Source organism: Ictidomys tridecemlineatus, chromosome 6, assembly GCF_052094955.1.
Source record: "Ictidomys tridecemlineatus isolate mIctTri1 chromosome 6, mIctTri1.hap1, whole genome shotgun sequence".
Taxonomy (NCBI): Eukaryota; Metazoa; Chordata; class Mammalia; order Rodentia; family Sciuridae; genus Ictidomys; species Ictidomys tridecemlineatus.
The window spans coordinates 184,874,871-184,890,296 of record NC_135482.1 but is presented as its reverse complement, the minus strand read 5'-3'; the positions used below and the strand labels follow the sequence as shown (position 1 = coordinate 184,890,296).

Sequence of the window (15,426 nt, the reverse complement as noted above, 5' to 3'; positions counted from 1 at the left end):
CTGAACTGATGGTTTGGTTCCACAGACTGATAAGAAGTTAATAGGAACCAGAATGATTTATATTCCTGAGGATTTGGGTGGGCCAGGGATTAGGGAAGGGAGAGGACAAACCAAGGCAAGGGGAGATCTTGGCCTGTGCAGCTTCTCAGATTTGTGCAGAAAAGACAGTGGCTCCTGCCTACTCTGTGGAAACGTGGTGACAATTGTGAAAGTAAATGAAATTAGAAAGCTGTCCTCAGGGTGGAATGCTCTGTGCAAATGCAGGCACGTGATGTCAAGAAAGAAATCCACAGAATTTTGTGGACAGACCTTTCCCCAACTGGAAGGACACGCTTCTCTCTGGGAAGGAAGGCGGGGACCCTGCCTTTTAAGCAGGACAGGTGGAGATGGACAAGGGAAGGAGCTTTAACTCTGGGTAGAGGAAGAGCCCCAAGATCTCCACCATTTTATTTTAACCAAGGACACCATCACCAGGACATAGACTGGGTGTGGTCTTCGGTGTCACCAGTACTTCTGATGCTTTCCCAGTTTAGTCAACAAAGAAGCCACACTGTTTGAATCGACTCGTTGTTGAATTATTTTGAGATTCATTTGGGGTCAACTTGACCATCATAGTAGATAAATAAAGCACAGACAGGGCTTGTGTGTGGGAAGAGTCATGGGGGATGGGCTAAGCACCAGGGCCACTGGCTTTCCATGAATGTGATGTCTAGGCCAAATTGTCAACAAGGGGAAGGCAGAGGTGGTGACATGTGTCCCTGTCCTCGCCATCACACTTTGGTTCATGGCAGCTAAAAGGTCAAGATTATGCAAGAACTCAGAATTGGTGGTTTATTTACTTAGGACTTTAATCTCTCTCTCTCTCCCTAAAAAAAAAAAAAAAATTAAGACAGAAAGCAGCTAAATGACAGTAGACCTCAGAAATAAAAATTAAATGTATGTCCTCTGAACAAACAAAAATCTATGGATTCCCGTTCTCATTCTTGTTGCTATTTTGTGTACTCACTGCCAATTCTCAGAGCTGTTTCCGATAATTCAATTGAGTTTGTAATTAAAAAGCTAAAATTGTTCTCATATACCTTCATTTTTCTGCCTAGTTCCTACAGATCTGGGCTCACAGCACGGTCTCCTTTCTGTGATTGGACAATTTAATTAATCTTACTACATCACATTTTATTTATTATAAAACAAGTATTATTATCCTTATCTCCTAGAGCTTCATAAAAATGAAGTGCATAATGATCTTGGCAGAGTTCCTAATTAAAGCCTATTTAAAAATGTCAGTCAGCACTACCAGCAGGGTTGTGGGCAGGGCTGTGTCCTCTTAGGCCTTGGGCCTTACCAGGGGCAAAGGGGTTCAGCCCTTAAGCTTAACATGGCTGCCTGTTGAGCTCATTCATCTCACACCGGGGGCAACTCACTCCAGACCCACTGAAGTGCAGAAGACCATTCCTGGGCTGAGACCTTGGCGTCAGCCTGGAAATCCCTATCCCCAGGTCTGCTCACGGCCGTCTCCTATCATTAGGTCAGAGTTAAAAGGCCGTCCCTTGAGGAGACCCTGCTGCACCCCTCATCTGCCCACTTCTTGATTTATGCCCTCATGGCGCTGCCCCGTTTCCAGTCCCCTGTTCACGGGTTACCTCTGGGCTGTCTCTTGTGCTACTGTCAACTAGGAGTAAGTTGTAAGGGAGCAGAGGTCTGGGTGTCTTGCCTTGGCACCCTGAAATGTGCCTGGTGTCTGGCTTAGGATAATGGTTCATGTCTGTTTAAAGAACATAGTTGCCCAGATTAACTTTTTTAATTTCAAAAATCCACGGGTGCTTGTTTTCCCGGGAGAGAGGACATTAGTCAAGGTAAATATCCTGCATTCTCGACTGTTTTGTAAATAGAACTCTTTGTCTCCAAACGTGAACACTCAGAGGACAGCATTTCCCTTTTCTTGCTCTGCTTCTGCTTCAAGGTGTGCAGAGCATGAGCCCCCGAGGTGGACTACAAAGGCAGGCGTCTCATTCCTCCTGGCTTCACTGCGTCCCATTTACGAGCAGACAACATATATTCCGCCACATTTTCTCCCAGTAGGCAAATGTGTTGTGTAATGGAAATGGACTGGCACCACATTAATTGTGAATTCTGTTCAAATACACTTGAACTTGTGGCTATGTCTTTAGCTCTGGAGATATAAAACAATACTCCACCATTAATCACCCCTATTTTATAAATTGGTATTTTTATAATCAGTGTCATTTGGATACACTTATTTGTGTATATATTTTAACTATTACCCCAACCCATGTATCCAAAGAGGAAATTAAAAAATATTGTCATTCTCTGATAAAAAGGAACTGTGGCTTATTTTTTTTTCAAATCCATTGGGATATATTTCCTTGCCAATAAATTAGTTTACTTTCAAATCACATTTGCTATATTCTGATTTTAAAAAATTATATATATATATTTTTATTTAGTTGTTGTTGGACACAATACCTTTATTTTATTTATTTTTATGTGGTGCTGAGGATCAAAACCAGTGCCTCACAGGTGCTAGGTGAGAACTGTACTGCTGAGCCACAACCCCAGCCCCTATATTCTGATTTTGTAAGTGAAATTATCCTAAAGTTCCTTCATTGTCTTGTAAAAATCACATTTTTAGGTAAAAACCAAGATGGCAACAATGGAAGTTAAATTTCAGTATTCTTTGTAGGTAAATGCCTCATTCTTGATAACTTTAATTATATGGATTCCTTTATATAGAAATAAGTGATGCATGTGTAATAATCATGGTTAACTGCATTAGGGGATAAATAATTTTCAACTGGGGGCTTCTGGCAACCAGTGATATAGCACCAGAGCAGGGCTGTCAGAGAGGAGGAGTTCAATAAATGGTTGTTACATGAATCTTTAGTAAGTTATGCAATATTTAGCATGCCTGAGAGTGTGGAACATTTCAAAATGCAAAAATCAATGCAATTTGTTAAATTTGGAGATTGTTAGTCCTTTCACATATAAGCTTATTTTTCTTTTCTCATTTATATAGTACTAAGATCAGTTCTAAGCCATTGAAGTTTTTCTTCAAGAAGAAACCAATACAGAAGAAGAGAAATTAGAAATTTCCCGTACACATTTGGAAAACTTTGAATGTTCCAAAGTTCTGAAAGTTTCTAATTTCAAATATAGAATATAGTTTGGTGAGTGGCACTGATTTAATCTATGTGTCTTGTTTTTTAATACTGAAACTTCTAAGAAGGTCCCAAACAAAAACATTCCAAAGCTCTGAATTTTAGACCAAGGCATAAGTTTAGGCAAAATAATTAAGAAAAATGCAAAAAGAGGGCGGGTAGATTTTTTAAAACTATTTTAATACAAGATTAATAGCAATTTTCTATCCAAATCAGAAATGAAAAATCTTAACCCAAATAATAATCATTCGACAGTCACATAAAATTTTAGGTTTGATTGGTGCACACATTTATCCTGCACATATATTCTGTATATGCACACAGAGACCTCAGTACTATGCTGTCCTTGGGTGTTCTCTCATGGAAGTAGCTCTTCGCAAGGCAATGTCAAAGATTCCGGTAACTACTCAACTTTGAATGACGCTCCAAATGTTCCCATGCCAAGCTGAGTCTGTGCCGTACCAAACCATGATATAGCAAGTCTCTAGAATGCGTACAAATCAATACGCTATTTGTATTAAGTTGGCCTAAGACTAAACACTGGCTAATGTCTCCACCGAGGAGGAACACATTACAAATTTATAAGTTATAGTCTCCTTTACTCCTCTTCTGTTGGCAAAGCTAAACTGCTTTTTTCTTTTTAATTAAAATCAGATCTGTTCGTGACTGTAAGTTAAAGAAAATGAGTTTGAATTTCTTCAAGCTTTGGATAAGTCAAAACTTGCTTTTTTGAACATTTCTACCTTTAATCAAACCACATGATAATTAGCCTTGCAAGGAAGTAATAAAAGAATCACAACTCAAGAATTTGCTGTTTTACTCCTCCTCCTCGGGGACTTTAGTTGGTGACTTTAGTTGGTGTTTGGTCCATAGCCAAAACATGTATGTAATGGCAAAAGAATGACAGTAGGCTAATGTCTGCAGCAGGAGATGTAAATTAAATATGAGGGTTCTGCATCCAATAGTATTTCCAATGTAATTTAACAAATGTTACTTTTTGAATTACTACTGCTTATTTATGAGTAGTAGTGTTTCTCAGTGTAGAGAAAATAGGATTTTCTATCCCTTACATTGGAAGCACATGATGTGAGTAACTTATCCATCTGGGTAAATCACTAGAAGGGAGTCAGATTTCTAGTGCTAATAGTCTGTGATGGCTATAATCAAAGTGCCAGCTTGACTTTCATTAAAATGACAGGAGACTGTCATGCTGCCCTTCAATACAGAACCACAAGCAGATCTCTCATAGGCAAATTTGCAATTCATTCTTCTCTGCTAAAGACTTTAGCCTCCATTTAGCTTTTGTTGTAACATATACAAAGTATAATATACATCAGTTACAGACGTGTATTTCTGTTAGAAAAATACATATTATAACTAAAGAACATGTAAATAGAGGCACTTCAATAAGCTAAGTGTTTGCAGTTATGAGCATCACCCACCAATTTCTAGTGTCCGATTGCAGTGAGCTTATTCCTCTCTACTCATAACAGAAGTTATGATGTGATTACAGAATTGAGGGGACATCAGAACAAAGGAAGGCAGGCCATGAAAGATAATGGAGCATCACTGCATCCCCTATCACTGTGCTGAAACAAGAAAAATTAATTTGGGAGGGGGAATTTCAAAATACTTACTGAACAGGGATACCTAGATGAGACTAGATTCCTTAGGGACTGAAGAAAATTCTCATGGTCAATTATTCTGAAAAGCATATGACATAGTAGCATGATGATCAAAACCAGGAAGTGTAGTTCTGTCACATTTTAACCACATTCATACAGGGTGACTAGTATTGTGGCATTATTAACTGAGAGTCATTTCAGCTCTCTGCCTGGCTCATATGCATCACTGTATCTCATCCATAGGAATAATATTGATAATGAAGGTGTTGAAACAAATGAAGCAGGCATTTATATATTTATCTGTGTGGTTAGTGTGTGTAGAACATAGGTTCACATTCATTCATATAACGAGTATTCAAACACATGCACAAATCTGGTTGGGCGAGGAAGCACAGGGAAAAAAACAAAGCATCTTGATTTATTTTATAGAAGCAAATGCAGAAATATTTTTAGAAAAAGAGTTGGAGTTTAAAGCCATAAAAATAAGTTATTACTCAAATATTCTGGAAAAATCAAGGTTGATTCAATTTGTGTTGCACCTTAATTATTGGAGAAAACCAGTTCTGATTTCTGAACACACAATGAAATGAGCAACATACACAATTGGTCCTTCTCAGAGATGTGTTATGTGTAACTGGTGATAGGAAGCTGAAGGTTGGCAGTGAAATGGATGGATTTCTAGAAGTGTGTAATGCTGAATTAGACTTGGCGCTAATTTCATCGAGATTTAAAAGAAAGATACCACAAAGTCTCTCTGATTCCTACATTTCATATTTCGTTAGTGGCAATAGAAGCTTGGAAATACTTTCTGTTTTGCAAAAGTGCTCAAATATACTTAATACCGATGTGCCGCATGTGTTCTACTTAAACGTGATGACTAAATCAATAACTAATTTTAAGTTTGATGAGAACAGAGATCGAAAAATACCGTTTACGTGTCAATACTGTCAATGAGTTAGTTAAAATGCGACTGGCATACTATGGGGTCCTGACATATTACTTTTCCTAACTCTGGATGCATTGTAAAAAATCAAGAAACACATGGACAGCCAAGTGTACTCAGAAAGCCCCAGTTTGGTTTGTTTTGCTTCTCTCTGCCAGGAGGAGCATGGGGCTGGCTTTGGCTTACTTGGCAGACAGGGCAAGCTGAGACTCTAAACCGGTCTCCTGAGCGTAGGTCATTTATCCAAGTGCCAAGCAGGAATCTGAGGCCGAAGGTGTTGCACATGAAAGCAATGTTTTTTTTTTTTTGTTTGTTTGTTTTGCTTTTTTTTTCTCCTTTTTTCGTGAATAACATTCTTTACACATACAGTTTCCCTTACCAGCAAAGTCCTGCACACCCATGGCTTGTCCCATGAGCTCAGGACAGGTCTGGAGCAATGGGGACAAAGCAGGCTCACGCAGAAAGGATGTGCCCTGGCAAACTTTTAAGAGATGGACAGTTAGATACGTAAAAAGTTCTCTTCCTTGATTCTTGGTGCTCACAGGTCATTGAGGGATCCCTTCTCTGAGCAGCACAAAACAGGAAGAGCTGGTTGACAAAACATTTTTTTTTTTTTTACAAAGGTGTGTCAACCCTGAGCTTGGAATTAAGAAGTTAAAATCTGTGATTTTTATATATATATATAGATATAAAAATAGATGATCATACTAAGACTAAAAAAGTGAAAGAAATCTCCATGTCCATACTATATATATAGTTTCTTTTTTTTTTGTCTTGAAATTTTTTGTTGTTGTGAGTTATTTTGTAGGAGAATGCCCTTGTGATGCAGAAACCAATCGACACAAAGCAAATAGTCAAACAGGAAAACTTATCTATGGATCTAACTGTTTATCAACTCGGTAAAACAAAAACCAAAAAAAAAAAAAAACCAACAAACTCCTATTTTAGGAGGGTAATGAACACAGGGCAGAAACATCTAAATTCATGTCAAACCTGTGGCAAAAGCAGAGATTGTATCACTGAAGATGATATTCAATTGAGATGTTGGACGGGGGGATGATTTGATGGGGGTGTACACTAGTAACTGAAGATGAAGAAGAAATCTGTGCCAATTGGATACAATGGACAGACATTAAGACAATTAAGGAAAATGGAGCCATTACTGACGTTGACGTTGGGCAGGTTGAGAGAGAGGTGCTGAGTTGGAGTAAGTTTTGCTCTCATATTAAAGATGGAATTCTAAATTGATTATCAGTACCTCCAAATCAATTTGGTATTTGTGGTTAGAGTGCAAGATGGCACCTCCAAGACAACAGTGTAATTTTACTACATTTTAAAAAAATTTCAAGCTTTCTTCCCATAAGCATTTTGTAAACCTGAATTGTCACAGAAAAGCTTACCCTGGGAGTTGGCTGTCAATGCAGAACCTAGAGCATTGCAGTTCCTTTATTTTGCTCTTTTGTTGCTTCTTTGTTGAAAATGCAGTTGTCTTGGGGTTTGGCCTGATTTTAAAAGGAAAATTATTTTCTTCCTACCTTTTAATTTTTTAAATGGGGAGGGGGGAGAAAAAACTCACAACGTGAGACTTCTTTACTTCTGCAGCATAAAAGCAAATGAAGGTAAGAAAATCTCCTGGTACGAAAGATTGGAGTAAGAATTCTCTCTGGAATAAACAAAGTCCCCACAGATAGCTGAAAAGAGGAAGCGGTTCATCTGGCACCCGGTACTCTTTGGGAAAACAAAAAGGGAGGCAGATCTCAGTACTGCTCTCTTCTCATAGAAAACGGTAAGTTTTTGTGGTATAGTCCATTGTCCAAGAGTGTAAGAAAGGAAGGGAGTTGGCCACTCAGATAGCTAAAATGCAGTTTCGTCTGACCAAAACCCAGGATTATCTGCACAGTCTCTGCAGTGCCAACACCATGCAGACCAGGGACCATGACAGCAGGGAGTGGCCAAGCCCGGCAGCAGAAGAGTCCTCTTCTCTCCTGTCGGGGTCAACTGCAGGGGCCTCCGTGGTGACAAACTCAAACTCTGTGGGACACACATCATCCATGCACCCACTGCCACTCCCTGAGCCGCTGGATTCGTCACCTGGTGTGGAAAGATTGAAAAAGAAAGTTAGGCCACACTCCAGGAAGAAATGGAGGCAAAGAACACAGCAGATCCGGGCACGGTAGGCAGGAACTGTCCCACCCAAGGGTCCCCCATGGTGCAGGTGGGCGGGCAGCTTTATGATGGACGGGTGGACTGTGTGCAAACAGGTGGCTGAAACACAACATTAATTGATTTCCCGAGTTACAAGTCATCTCTACCATGTTTGGCATCAGAAAGATATTTCTTTCTCTGGCCAATATTTAAATTACATTAAGAAATTTCACTCTGTGCTCTGAGCTGGTGTTCTCAGCAGATACCATGCCTTTAAAGGAATTTTGAAAAGGACACTTTTTTTTGTTTTATTTTTGATATGGGGAATTGAACCCGGGCACTTAACACTGAGCCACATCCTCAGCCATTTTTTTTTGTGGGGGGCAGGTGGGTGTACCAGAGATTGAACTGAGGGACACTGGATCACTGAGTCACATCCATAGCCCGATTTCATATTTTATTTAAAGACAGGGTCTCACTGAGTTGCTTAGCGCCTCACTTTTGCCGAGGCTGGTTTTAAACTCACGATCCTCCTGCCTCAGCCTCTGGAGCCCATGGGATTACAGGTGTGCGCGACTGCACCCAGCCCCGCCACCCCTTTTTATATTTTATTAGAGATAGGGTCTTAGGGCCTTGCGAAGTTGCTGAGGCTGGCTTTGAACTTGTGATCCTCCTGCTTCAGCCACCTGAGAATTTTAAAGGAAAGCACAGAGAAGGAAAACAACCATGCGAGTAGGAAATCGGAGGAGCCACAGTGAAGGGCTGTGGAAGGGAGACCTTATGTTTGCTTTTAGCTATTTTTCCCCATTCGTGTTCTCCTCCAAGGGCAAGGATGGGCCCTTTCTTACCCAGCATCTCGCTCTACACCAGGGCTTGACCAGCTACGACCTGTTGCCTGTTTCTCTAGGGCCCATCACCTAAGAGCAGTTTTTATAATCTTAAGAGCTTGGGAAAAAAAAGCCAGGAGTAATGTTTTGTGACATGTAAGAAGGCTCCATGTGAAATTCAGACTTCAGTGTCTGTTTGTGAAGTTGGATGGGACCGCGGCCTCACATCTGGGTTATCTCCGGTTGGCACTGTCATAGGGCAAAGTCGAGTAGTTGTGACAGCACTGGATAGATCTCAAAGTTGTAACAGCATATCTACTATCTGGTCCTTGACGGAGAAAGTTTGGCGTTGTTCCCTGCTTGAAACCAAAGCTCAGGCGCCCACACGACCTGTTGTCCCTGGGGGGCGTCTTCCCCTCTGCCCTCCATGCCTCTAGGCCTGCTCTATTCCCAGGCCTGACTGCTTGGTTCCTTCTTTATGATAAACCTTGTCTCTCAGATATGGCCCCAGATTGGCTTCCATCGGTCACAGTCAGTTCTCTGTATCAGGGTTCTGAATCTCTGCTGTCAACCAACTGCGGATCAAGAATAATTCCAGAAAGTCCTGAAAAGCAGAACTTGGAGATGATGAATGACCTCATATAGGAAGTACAAGGGAGCCGCCTCCCTCCCTTCTGTCCTCCTGCCACGCGTGGCCAGAGGTCATTCTCTGGAGGGCACAGTAACAAGGTGCCATCTGGGAAGCAGAGACGGGACTTGCCCTGGACTCCAAACCCTGGCCCTTGACCTGAGATTTCCCAGGCTGCAGAATTGTGAGAAATAAATTTCCTTGGCTTTTAAATTTTTTTTAAAAAAGAGCAAAACTTGAATTTGCTGCATACCGAGTTGAATCCACCTAAATGAAATGAAGTGTCAGAACTCCCTGTTGGGGGCCCCTGCCATTTCAGACCCTCAGTCTCTCCCAGCACTGGGCACTCTGTGGTTAGACCTATGATGGTTGTGTTGTACTGAGCATGAACAGGCATTTTTTTCTTGTCACAATTCCCTAAACAATACAGTATAATAACGGTTTCCATAGCACTTACATTGTACAGGTGTTAGAGGTGATTTAGAGGTGATTTAAAGCATATAGGAGGTTACATGCAAATAATAAGCCATTTTATGGCTTATTATTTGCATGTAAATACTAATATAGGAGACCTGAGCATCTGTGGATTTTGGTGTCAGAAGAGGGGGGCTGAAACCAATCTCCCACTACTGTGTCAGCTTTGTGAAGGTACTTATCTCTACCTGGGATTGTATTATTTATTTGTCTGTTCAGTCGTTTACTGTTGATTTCCTCTTGAGAATGTGTAGAATGTAGATATTGTTCACTCCTGAATTTTCATGGCTCCTGGCATATAGCAGGTGGTTGGTAGATACTTGTTGAATAAGGAAATGTGCCTCTAGCAGTTGACTCAGTTTCCTTATCTTGACCCACGTGGGTGATAGCAGGTGCCTTGCAGAGTGTATGTGAAGACGACTCTGTACAGTACAACAGAGCACCCAGCCCACCACTGTCAGTGACACCTGATAGAAAAACTATGGTTCCTACAGCAAAATTTAAGATGTCATTACTAATTTAAATGGAGTAGGGCAAGCTGAATAACTTTGCTGAGGCTACATTTTCTCACCTGTAAAAAATGTCTATTTTACAAAATCATCATGAGGAATAAGTGAGAAAACATTCTCAGAAGGCATTCAGGAAACTAAGCTTTGTTTGTCGTTCCTCCTTAGTCAATGATCTAAGCTCCTCCCTGTTGGTCTGAGATGCTGATGGACCTTGAGCTGGGATTGGTGCCATCTTGGCTACTGATGCTACTTAAGTGAAGCCATGGTAGTAGAGGGGACTCTTCTAATGTGCCCTAGCGCGAGGAAGACAAAACTCAGCACTGTGTTATTGTTTTTCAAGTGGGACATCTAAATATCAGATAAGATCACTTGAATACATATACGATATTCTTAACATTTTTCTCTGCTTTATCTTTAATGGACGTTAAAAAGGGGTGGGTGATATCCATTAATTAAATTCAGAGACACCAGAATTGTGAAGGGACTTGTTCTAAATGTAGGTATCATGAACAAGAAGTAATATAACCTTTACAAAGATATTATTAGAGTGACTTGGAATATTAAAAATGTGAGAAGCAAATAATGACAAGAGGTTCCAGTTGGGAAAAATAATGGTCCCATCTCTTTCTGAAAAGGACTAACAAACATGGTATTAGGACAAGGGATGGGCAACTTTAAAAATGTCACAAGCAATATGGGTGATGATGGCTGTGAGATGTCAAAGGTTTTATAAAACCCAGGCAGTATTCTAAAAGAGAGGCCAAATTTGGTGCTTGGGTTAGAGCTGAGGGATGCTCTCTTTCTTTTTCTTTTTCTTTTCTTTTTATTGGTTATTCTAAACATTACAGAGATTGCAGAATCTGCTGTTGATTTTTATCTTCTTTTGAAAGGAGATGGAGCAAGGTCCCTGCCTCCTGGCCATTTCCTGAGCTTTGCAGATTGACATGCACGTAACCTCTTTAAGTTCTCTCTCCTCTGTAAGGAGAGAGAAGCAATAAGGTCAACATCGGCTAATTCTTATGAATCTTGAATTATTCATTCCAACAGTTACTCTGCAGGTAAGAAAGCATTTTATTACATGGAGGAGACAGAATGGATAAAATGAGGAAAATATGGCTAAGTAATGAGCAAGGCAGAAGCAACAAAGCCTAAAACTGGGTCTAACATTCTCTTCTGAAGAGGAAGGGAAAGGTTTAGTTAGGAAGAGAGAGGATAATGGGATGATTCTAGAAACTTCTACAGCAATGATGTCCATCAGATGATAATTATCCTGGGCTTTGAAAATTATTTTTGACTTCTTTAAAATGGAATAATGCACTTAAAATTTTCTTCAGGGGATGGCTCGGTAGGATGGTGGCAAAGACTTAGGTGACTTAATGTCTTCCATCTGTGTAACTTGCTTCTTTCTGTCTCATTAATTCAAGCACACAGGCATTGTCTTTTGCTTCAGTGACCAAATTACAGAATCACTGGCAACTTCACATCTTAGCTCCAGGATTCTTTTCCCAGGAACTCTCTTTGTAAGGGTTCACACTTAAGAGGAAACCAACACAACAAAAAACCAAAAAGCCAAAGAAAATATCTGCCTTTGTAGTGATGCCTTTTGAATCCACTTAGACAAAACACAAATATAGTTAGTTTCATGTTCATGTTCACTTGCTAGTCCTTCAAATCACTTCTAATGCTTTTGTGATCCTTAATAAAATAGTCATGTATAATATTGCACCAGCATTTTTTTTTTGATTCATCTCAGTATTTCAGATGCCAGCACCTGTGGTTTGTGTGTATGTGCACAATCTGAAAGACGGGAAATTAATGCAGTTGAACTCCCTCCCTACCCACCAGGCACTGTCTTAGCTCCTTATAAATCACCTTGAGGGAGCTTCCCAACAGCTCCTTAGGCAGAGGTGCTTCCCATTCAATAGAAGGGGAATCCTAAGACTCAAGAGGTATAGCTGCTTCTCAACTTAGGATGAAGTCACGTCCCCATAAACCCATTATTGAGTTGAAAATATTCATAAGTCAGAAATGCACTGAGCACACATAACCTGCCTGACGTGCTAACTTAACAGCAAGCATTCTACAGGGTCAGCTGTTTCCCTTTGTGATCTGGCTGACTGGGAGCTGCAGCTTGCTGTCTCTGCCCAGCGTGGTGAGAACATCGTACTAATCTGGAAAAAGATCCAAATGCAAAATTTGAAGGACAGTTTCAACATGAATGTGTATGGCTTTCGCACCACAATAAACTCAAAGAATCATAAGTAGAACTGTCGTATGTCAGGACCATCTGTCTGCGTTCAGGATGCCAATTTACTAGTGGTGAGACCGGGGGTGGGAGTTTGGGGCAGCTGTAAATGAAGATGTAGAGAGGAGAAAGTAAGAACATGACTTTGCTATTTTATCACTAATGGATCAACTGGTAGATGAAACTCAGAAACTCGGTTTTCCCTTTGGAATGGCTGCATGTGCCTACTGAAACTATTAAGGTCAGTTGTGATTTTTTGTATCATCCCAAGTTTTGAGGATTGGACAGCCTGAGGGGAAGAAGGAGACACCATTATATGTGCACATTGTTCTTAAAGAAAAACGATGGGGTCATCTGCTATGACTGCTTTTCACTCTGGAAGTGGCTGGTTCTGGTAAAGATTTCCTTACTGGTGTCCTGGAAGTTGACGTCGTTGCCATTGTAGGCATTCTTCAATTTGTTGGTCATCACGCGCAGAGCCATGATCTGCTGTCTGATGAAGGTGTCTGGCCGTGTGATGTCCACATCCACCTCAGGGTTATTGATCTGGTTGGTCAAGCCGTCATTCATGATCTCAGGCAAGTATCTGCAAAGCAGAGAGGGAGAAACAAATTGGGGTGAGGCAGCAGGGACTCAGAACTGGACTCTGCCATGCTGTCTTGAACAGCCAAACCACCTGGAACTGGACTTAATTCCTGGAAAAAAATTTGCCCAGAAGCAAAAATGATTTTTTACAGAAGGTGATGTAGCTAAAATGGCTTTTGACTTGTTTTTTTTTTGTTGTTGTTTGTTTCTTGCAATTTTAAAATTATATATATATTAAATTATATAAACTATGTTATATATAGTTATATATATTGATAGGATTTGTTGTTATATATTTGTTGATGCACACAATATGGCCACAATCACTCCCCCAGCACTGTCCCCTGCTGCCCCACCTCCCACCACTTGATCCCTTTCCTCTATTGATCTCCCTCTGATTTTCATGAGATCTTCCACCACCTTCCCCACATCCCCTTTTCCTCTCTAACTTCTTCAAATGACAGAAAACATCTAACCCTTAACTTTCTGAGTTGGACTTATTTCACTTTATATGATGGGTCTCTAGTTTTACCCGTTTTCCTGTAAATGACCTAATTTCAATTTTCTTTATGGCTAAATAAAACACCATTGTGTATATATGCCACATTTTCTTTATTCACTTATCTGTTGATAGACACCCGGTCTGGTTTCAAAGTTTGTGAACTGTGCTACTATCAACATGGGTATGCCTGTATCACTGTATATGAGGACTTTAATTCTCTAGTACAAATACTGAGGAGTGGTATAGGTGAGTCATATGATGTTTTTTCAAGTGGCAGTGAATTCCTAGGTAGGTTGGCCGACAAATAAGTACTAAATCCAGTCTTAGAGATATCATTTCTTAAAATTAACTAAATCTCTTTCTCCCCATACAAAAAAAAGTTGCTGAGCTCAGTCAAGGACTTGATAGCTTCCTCATTTGTTAATTTTGGTTATAAGAACTAGATTTACACATGACACATGAGCTGGGAGAGTTCTCTTGTAGGAAGAGGCCTTACCCCAAAGAAGGGGCCCTTACCTCAGATTTTAATCTGAAGAACCTTCTGGATATTAAAAAAATAATTGGGGGTGGGTGGGCATTATAGGATTAACCAGTGGCTTCTAGCATATTGGAGGTGTCTATCATGGATTTTATTTTGTAATGAAATCTTGGGTCTAATTTGGGGGATTTCCCAATATCTGGTAAAACAAAAGGGTGGTATCTAATAGTCCTGAGCTCAGTATTTCTTTAACTGGTAACAAAATGTCAAAGTTGTCAGCCCTTCAGGGTCAGCTGCCAAAAGCTGTGGAGGCGTATTTCCGCAGTAGAGGCTGGAGATCTGGTCACGGCCCTCTCTGCCTCCTGACGCTCACCCGCCAATTTTCCAGTCCTCTGACTCTTGTCTCAGGAAGCTTCTCCTACCTGCTTCTTTGTTGCTATTTCCTGTGTCCTTTTTTTTGAGTGCAGATGGCTACAGCGGCTTTGCACTGACTTCCTTGCCCCTTTCTTTCTTTCTGGAACATCCTGCACATTGCTGTCTGATTCATTTTCCTAAAATATCACTTTTATCCTCTGTTCTGTCTAAAAACTTCGGAGCACAGCGGCTGATGCCCAATGAACACTTAGGAAATATCAGGCCCCGCGCTCAGCGTTGTTTTAGGCAGTTTTAAACCCAGTCCAACGGCACACCTAGGAGATGAGTATCATTTCATCTCCTTTTATGAAACAGAAAACCAAGGCTCAGTGAAGATGAGAAAATGTACAGTCTCATCGATGGCGAAACCATGATTTAAATGAAGTCTAGGCCCAAAGCCCGCGGCCCAACCACTGCCCCGTCTTGTTTGGCAGATCATAAACTAGGAGTCACACTTTACAGCTCAGCCATCTAAGCCTGTCTCTGTGCAGGTCTGCTTTCTTATGCTGCGATACTCCCTCCAAGGGATCCTCCTCCTCTTATAGAATCTGTAGTGGCACCCCCTCCTCCACAGAAAATCTTAATTAAGCTTCTCCAGAATCTTCACCATAATTGATTTTAGGACTATCAGCAAAAGAGTCTCTACAAAAGAGTTCAATAGAGTCAAACTTCCTATTTTTCTGTTGCTCTATTTTACTTGGCCACTGTCTTGGAAGAGATCAGCTCTCCAGGTGCTGAACACCCCTTTTTCTAGTTTTTCACAAACACTTATACAGTTTAGTAGTTTGTAAAAGTGTGTTTGCAAATGTAAAATGTTGTTTAAAAAAAAAAAAAGACAGATCCTTTAACAAGGCCTCTGGCCTTGAGCTGGGCTT

General features: G+C 40.6%; 1 protein-coding gene across 4 annotated transcripts in view; it reads right to left on the bottom strand.

Annotated features, from left to right (window-relative positions):
* Window positions 1-3,335: 3,335 nt before the first annotated feature.
* Window positions 3,336-15,426, bottom strand: part of Gpc6 (glypican 6) — a 1,046,794-nt gene continuing 1,034,703 nt past the window's right edge. For all 4 annotated transcript variants that reach the window (XM_005317045.5, XM_040281651.2, XM_078016208.1 and 1 more), the window contains 2 exons: window positions 12,983-13,158; window positions 3,336-7,835 (listed from right to left, as the gene is read on the bottom strand). In XM_005317045.5, coding sequence (XP_005317102.1) covers window positions 7,633-7,835; window positions 12,983-13,158 — 379 coding nt within the window. In that variant the 3' untranslated portion in view covers window positions 3,336-7,632. The remainder of the gene's footprint in view (window positions 7,836-12,982; window positions 13,159-15,426) is intronic.